Here is an 8,352-nt window from a genome sequence, read left to right as displayed (position 1 = left end):
TTTCAATATTTTCCCTCCTTCCATGCAATGAATTCCTAATTCCTCCCAAGAATACTCTGAAATGCCTGAAGAAGAAAAGCTTCCCAGACATGGTGAGATTTAGAGCCCTAATGTATAAGAATTATAGGTAAAATTTTTCAGAGTAGCATCAGAGTATGCAATAAGCAAGAACAAAAGACAAAATGCAAATGATAAAAGTGGTGATTAGAAAGAGAATTTAGATTTTAGAGGCATGAGGTATCCAACTAGAAAAACGGAAAGAAGAGTTGAGTGAACATAGTGTTCAAGACAAGAGAAGGTCCTTTGATCACCAATTGAAGACTGGACGTTATTTGTCTATGGGTTTTTACCATCACGACTTCCAGCTTATGCAGCATCTCCCAATCTTTGTGAGCCAATCCACCAAGACAAAGTATAACCACTAGACAGCAGGACCTGGATCATTGTATGGGAGGTAGATGGGGAAACGGAAGGGAGATGAAAGTACATAAAAGTACATTTCATCACTCTCACACTATTTCAATGAAAATTATCAATGCTTACCTTCTTCAATGACACATATGCCTCCTCCATACATATGTGCAAGTGCACATTCTACTTTTACATTGTTCCATTCCTGAAGTCAAGAATCTCACACATATGAAGATGTATTGGCAATTATGTTGCAGGATCCACACCCACCAAATTAAAATGACTTTTTAGAGAAAATGAACATTAACTAATGTTCATGCCAAGATATAGTATTTTTAATCTGTTATTAAAGCCAACTATAGCTGAAAATTCAGAGCAGGAGTGGCATGGAAAACTAGGAAACTGTACCTAGTTAAACTTTGTGACAGACTCTTACTCATTTCTGCGTGTTGTTAGAGTTAAATTGTCATGTGTTATATAGGTAGGTAGTCATTAAAGAACAAAAAAACAAAAAGAAGAAACTTATAAAGATAAATCTAGGGACTCATCTGTCCAAAGTACTTTTCAAAGTAATTTTATCCTTTCTTTTGTTGCTACAAAGACATAACATTCTCTCAAAAGCAGAACTTGAACAAATCAAAAATGTATAAATGAACCATATACCTTAGTCCTCTACACTGCTTAGTGATAGAAATATCAGAACAGGGTCAGAACACAAAGAATAAAGACATGAATTTACATGACTCGATGACCTGCTAGGACTCACACGAGTTTCACCTAGGTGAAGCAAATTGTAGTGAATTTATGTGTCTTGATGCAGTAGCTAATTTTTACCCTAATTTTACAGATCACTAAAGGAAAACTGTAGAAATATATGACAGAAGATGACAACACATCAAAATGGGACCATATCCATTGAGATTTCAGACTTTCTCCTGAATTGTTTTGTCAGGTTTCCCAGCTGGCAACTTTCTTTCTCCCTGCCCCTCAGCCTCCTCTTCCTCCTGGCCATGGGGGCCAATGGTGTCCTCCTGATCACCATCTGGCTGGAGGCCTCTTTGCACGAGCCCATGTACTACCTGCTCAGCATCCTCTCCCTATTGGACATCGTGCTCTGCCTCACTGTCATCCCCAAAGTCCTGACCATTTTCTGGTTTGATCTCAAGTCCATCAACTTCTATGCCTGCTTCATTCAGATGTACATCATGAATTGCTTCCTTGCCATGGAGTCCTGCACATTCATGGTCATGGCCTATGACCGCTATGTGGCCATCTGCCACCCACTGAGGTACCCATCCATCATCACAGAACAATTTGTAGCGAAGGCTGCCATTTTTATTTTGGCCAGGAATGCTATTTCTACATTGCCTATCCCCATTCTCTCATCCAGACTCCATTATTGTGGGAGAAATGTCATTGAGAATTGCATCTGTGCCAATATGTCTGTCTCCAAGCTCTCCTGTGATGATGTCACCATCAATCGCCTCTACCAGTTTGCTGGAGGCTGGACACTGCTAGGATCTGATCTCATCCTTATCTTCCTCTCCTACAGCCTTATACTGCGAGCTGTGCTGAGACTCAAGGCAGAGGGTGCTATGGCCAAAGCCCTGAGCACATGTGGTTCTCACTTCATCCTTATCCTCTTCTTCAGCACTATCCTTCTGGTCTTCGTGCTCACTCATGTGGCAAAGAAGAAAGTCTCCCCTGATGTGCCAGTCTTGCTCAATGTTCTCCACCATGTCATTCCTGCAGCCCTCAATCCCATTGTTTATGGAGTGAGAACTCAGGAGATCAAGCAAGGAATCCAGAGATTACTAAACAAAGGGTGATAGTGAGGACAACTGGAGCTCTGCCTTCCTAAATTAGAATGATTTTGAATCAATAATGGGTGAGTGAGCTGCAATTCATATCTATGAGTTATAATCTCAAACTGGGGAAATTGGATATTGTTCCTTCTTTAATAAAACTTAAGTGTCAGTGTATGTTTCCTTTCTCTCACTTCTCCTTTAACATAATCCTTAGCCTCTTTTTTATTACCATACATATTATCCTATTTTGACAAAATACTGGATTTCCACCGGGCATGTTCTAAAGTGAGAAATTTATGTTCCTAAGTGTACAAGTGTTAATATGTCATGTCTTTACATAAGTGAATATACAAATGTGGATTTTGGGGGTAGAGTTGTGTAATATGTAGCACATTATTATTCTTATTTCCTTAAAAGGGAACATATTGGAAACAAAACAAGAGTGAATTTTGAGTCCTAAAACATGGCAAGTTGCTACTGGTTTGTAACTGAGTCTGCAGCTGGATGGTCATTAGGAAATTTGCATGACAAGAGACACAGGGGTTTTGCATGGATTTCTAATTTGTGCAAAAACATAGCAATGAGTTTGATTAGATTCAAGAGATTCCTAAATTCTCCCCAGTGGGTTAGTGCTTCAGACATTTATCTTTGGATCCAAGCTGTCATAGTTTATGGTATGCACATATAGCTCTACAAATGAGTTACAGGTTGTTCAAGGTTTGTAATATATAATCCAGTAATAATAATTTAAAATATTGAAAATACAGTATCTGAACTTTGTTTTCACATTATATGGGCAGTTTCTAAGCACACTTTGTGTCCTGCTATTTCTGTTAGTTATTAAGACACAAAAATAGAATATTGTTGCTGTTAGGAGCCCAAAGTTTGGTTAGGGGAAATACAAATATGAGGATGAGGAATAGAATAAGATATCTATAGGCAGTAAGATATCTACCAATATAAGAAAGCATTAGATAGAGAGTTAAAGATCTGAACTGTAAGCCATGAACAATTACCTCAAAAAGGGTAGGTTCTTGGAAACAAATGAATTGGTCTCATTGTGTTTCATGTTACTCATCTGCTACCCCTGAGAACAGTGAATAATTGCTTTAGAAGATCTTTTCTGAGGGGCACTTGAGTGGCTCAATCAGCTAAACCTCTACCTTCAGCCTAGGTCCTGATTCAGAGCCCCAGGATCGAGTCCTGTGCCAGGCTCCCTGATGCAGGATAGTTTGCTTTTCCTTCTCCCTCTGCCCCATGCTCTCTCTCTCTCTCTTTCTCTCTCTCTAATAAATAATATCTTTACCCAAAAAAGGGTCCTTTCTAAATATAAGATTTTTGTGCCTCAATAACAACTTATAAGTGTGTTTCCTTGTTTGACTGTGGAAGGAAAATCTCTCAACAGTTGGTACCAATACTGTCGCCAAAATCTGGGTCTTTCAGCCTTCCCTTAAAGCACTTGGATTCATCCTTGGACTACTTAAGCTTTCATTCAACAAAACTCTGTCCATTTCTTTGTCTTCTCTATCTCACAGTGAAGAATGATAAATGGGTACTTCATTCCTCTGCTCCTGGATATCACTGTGAACTACTTATTTGAAAAATAACCATGTACTCACATAATTAAGAAGCAATGGCTAAAAGCATATAAGCAACATATGAATGGGGAATAATATATTTCTCAAAAGTAAAAAAAAGAATGTCCAGCTCCAATTAGGGTCAAACCATTGATGCCTTTTTTCTTTATTATAGGAAAAAGAATTCCCAAAAATTTCATTTCCTCACACATTTCAACATAAGAAAAATTGAGTTGCTTTAAAGTAGCATAACTCCAACAGGAAGATATTACAAATATGAAGATATAATATGCTAATGTAAATTTAAGCTACAATCTCTTAGGGAATATTGAAAGTCTACCAGTTTTAACACTATCACATATTAACATCTAATCATCAAGGGACCAAAAACTTTCAGGACTAATTTCTACCAGAGTCACATTACAATAAACCCAGATTTCTCCAGTTAGCTTTTAGAAAACTTGGACACTGAATGCACAAAAAGGGCCACAATGAGGGTATTTAAAGCATGTGCCACCCACGACTGAGAAAATTTAACCCAAGTCTTGTCTTCCAAAATAAACTGGTAATATCTTTATATTTAAAACATATATTTTTGAAAGCTTTGCATTGTTATGCTTATATGCAGCTTTTACACATTTATGGCTCCCTTTAAAGCAGTATTAACACAGAAAGGCAGTATTGACAGGTTCATTTTATAAACAAGGTGAACAAATTAATGACAGCTTTATCTCCAAAATAATTGACGCTAATAAAGATCTCTTTTAGCACAGTGCGGGCCAATGTGAGCCACACATTTAATTTTAAACACTTTAGTAGCCTCATTTAAATAAAAAAATTGAGGGCAGCCCTGGTGGCTCAGAGGTTTAGCGCCGCCTTCAGCCCAGGGCGTGATCCTGGAGATCCGGAATCGAGTCCCATGTCGGGCTCCCTGCACGGAGCCTGCTTCTCCCTTGCCTGTGTCTCTGCCTCTCTCTCTCTCTCTCTCTCTCCCTCTGTGTCTCTCATGAATAAATAAATACAATCTTTAATAAATAAATAAATAAGTTAAATTAATCCTAATAATGTATCATATTGAATCCAATATATCTAAGACATTATCATTTCAACACCTAATAAATATGAGACATTAATAATAATGTAATTTACATTCCTTTTTAATACTAGGTCTTCAAATCCAGTGTATATTTTATATTCACAGCATATTTCAGTCAGGACTATCATGTTGCAGTTGCCCAATAGCCACATGTGACTAATAGGTGCTTAGTGGATCAGAACTCACTAAACATACAGCTTCAAAACGTACATGAAAGATGGATAGGAGAGCAATTGAATTGAGGAAAAATGTATCCTTCATGGAAAAGAGCCAAACTTTTTTTCTTGGCTGTGATTTTTCTCTTCCTTATGTTTTTCCATGTAGAGAAAAGGAAGGCAGTGTTTTAGGGGATGAATAATAATGTCTTTGTCCTAAAATGCTACATTCCATGAGTGCTTATGTCCTAGACACCAATGTGAGAAGAGTACAGTAAGAGAAGGTTCATTTATTGGCTTCTTACAACACATAGCCCTCAAATAGCAACAGATTTGAAATAGAGCCACATATAAACCTTGGAAGTTACAGAACCCAAGGAAAAATGTAAGTAGAGCTTTTACTCATGATAAGGCAGGAATATTAGTGTTAGGGGAAGCAATGGATGTTAGTGTCAAAAGGTAGATGATAATAATCATACTTTATAACTCTTTAAATTTCTCTTAACAATATTTACGTGCACATATGTATACTTTAAATTGGTTATTTTGTGCTCTATTATATTAATAAAATATATTTTATACAAAATGCTTATAGTGAAAGTGTTGTAATTATTCAATAAAACATGTGAGAGGAAATCAGTCTGTTCAAACTAAATAGCCATATCCAGAAAATGTTGAAGCTCAGATTTTGTTGCTCAGACTTTTCAGTTTACTTACACATTATCCATAACTAGACCCTTCCTTCAATGTCCAGAAAAGTGAATGAGACAGATATTTGCGGGTAGACCCAGCTATTGCTGGATATTGGACTAAGAGAACAATGCAGAATACATATAGAAACAGTCATGGCCCTTTGGGCCCACAGTTGTCATATTATCTGCAAAATATGCATTTAAATACCTGATATTGAAAAATCATTGTTATGGTGCTAGGTTGGCAGTTAGGAGCAAGATAGGCAAGGTCCATGTTTATAAATGCAAAGGATCTGTGTCTGGTTGAAACAGAAGTCCAAAAAGCAAGGAAAAATATCAATATGTAGGAAGAACATCGCCAAAGAAAAGCTAAGGTAGAGTTCAAAGGCAGTGACCACTTGGCAGAAAATCAGGACCCCAATCTAGAATAAGATTTAAAGGTCTAGACAGAATATGATAGTAGGAACCTGAGTTTGAGTCAAAGTAACACAATCATATAAACTGAAGATATGCAGGCTGGAAAACAGGAGGCCCTTCATTAAAAACAGGCACAATCTTAAGAAAATGTAACACAGTGTATTCTAGCAGAAAGGATAACTTGATACTAAGACTTCTGCTTTCCAAAATATTGATCAAATAATTACATTATTGCTCCAGCATGCCTAGATTAGGTGCCACATGGTGAAAGCTGAGACAATTCATAGAAGTTCAGATCTGGCTGCTTCCAATAACACCTAGGAAAACAGTAGCAATCTAATTCTAGGACTCAGGACACATTGTCCATTGTCAGTGAGAGTTTTCAAACTTCCTGGTAATTAACAAACTATTTCTTTACATTTTCTTTTTACATAATTTTAAATCTTGCTTGAATGTTACTGGCAATGTTGCATTTTAGTGAGTGAATTTTGAAAAAAGAAGTACTGCCTATATATGGGCTTCCATAGCAGATTTGAGAGTGCAGGGGAAAAACAAACAAACAATAGAAAGGCATAGAAATGTAAACTATTTAATCTAAAAATGGAAAGAAATAATGCTGAAAACAATGTAGAATACCTGATGACTGATGAGATAATGTTACCTAATACAGTATTTGTAATCTTGGTAGTAGAAAACAGAGACGGTGTAGAGGAACAAAACATAGTGGCACATATAAGGTTTATAAAATATGTAGAAATAAAATCTATGGTAAAGATGAAAGAATGATAAGAAGGAGTGAAATGGAAGCAAACTTTTATGAATTTGTACTTTATATGTGGAGTAGCACAACATTAGTAGAAAGATGCATTTTTTAAACACTACAACTGACAACAGAAATTTTCATTAAAAAGCTCACATATTTTTTAAGATTTTATTTATTTAATCATGAGAGATACATAGAGAGGCAGAGACACAGGCAGAAGGAGAAGCAGGCTCCAAGCAGGAGCCCAGTGTGCGACCTGATCATCCAGAATTACACCCCAAGTCTAAGGCAGAAGCTCAACTGCTGAGCCACCCAGGTGTCCCTAAAAAGTTCAGATTTTTAAGGTAATCTAGTCTCTGCTGCAACTACACTGCCATACAGAGTAAAAGAAGCCAATAGTGGGCATTAATCACATCAACATTGCAAATTTATGAGGTTAAATCAGTGGTTCAGGAAGTGATGGCAATTTTGGCCTCCAGAACACATTTGGCAATGTCTAGAAACATTTTTGCTCCTTACAACTGTGGGGGCAGAGGTGAATTTCGGCATATGGTGCTACTGACAACTAGTGAGGTAGGCCCAGGAATGCTGTTAAATAAACCCATAATAATATAGAACAAACTCACACACCTACAAAAACAATTGTCTGACCAAACTGTCTTTACAAGCTGAGAAATTCCGATCTAAATGATCCAAATTAAAGGTACAAATAGACATATGAGATTTGGAAAGAGAGGGAAAAAAGCCTCATCTATATGCTGTTAACAAGAAATTCACTTTCAATATAAAATCATAGGCAGGTCTTCAACAAACAGTGCTGGAATAACTGGACCGCCATCTGCAAATAAATAACTAGATAGATAGATAGATGATAGATAGATAGATAGATAGATAGATAGATAGATAGATAGATAGATAGATAGATAATAGATAGATAGACCAAGACACAAACCTTGCATACTTCACACATACAAAAAATGTTAACTCAAAATGGATCTTGGATATCAACATAAAACATCAAACCTTAACAGTCCTACAAAGTAACATAGGAGAAAACCTAGATGACCTTAGATATAATGATGCCTTTTTAGATACAACACCAAAGACACAACCCATGAAAGTAAGAACTGATAAACTGGACTTCATTAAAATTAAAACCTCCAAAGTGCCTGGGTGGCTTAGTCAGTTAAGCAACTCTACTCTTCATTTGGGCTCAGGTCATGATCTCAGGGTCCAGAAATGAAGCCCTGCTATAGGCTCTGTGCTCACCAGGGAATCTGCTTTCTCCTTCTCATTCTCCCTCTGCCTCTCACCCTGCTCATGTGATCTCTTCTTCTTCACTCTCAAATAAATAAACAAACAAATAAATAAATAAATCTTCAAAAAAATAAAGTAATTAAATTAAGTTAAATTTCCACTCTGAGAAAATCAAT

At 36.8% G+C, this 8,352-nt stretch overlaps 1 protein-coding gene across 1 annotated transcript; it reads left to right on the top strand.

Annotated features, from left to right (window-relative positions):
* The first annotated feature begins 1,295 nt into the window (after positions 1–1,295).
* On the top strand, positions 1,296–2,240 carry LOC144295326 (olfactory receptor 56A3). The gene has a single exon (XM_077867708.1). It carries the CDS (start codon positions 1,296–1,298, stop codon positions 2,238–2,240), a length of 945 nt encoding a protein of 314 aa, XP_077723834.1.
* Positions 2,241–8,352: the final 6,112 nt, after the last annotated feature.

Source organism: Canis aureus, chromosome 23, assembly GCF_053574225.1.
Source record: "Canis aureus isolate CA01 chromosome 23, VMU_Caureus_v.1.0, whole genome shotgun sequence".
NCBI lineage: Eukaryota > Metazoa > Chordata > Mammalia > Carnivora > Canidae > Canis > Canis aureus.
Note: the sequence above shows the minus strand (reverse complement) of the source record. Positions and strands in the feature narration are given on the sequence as shown.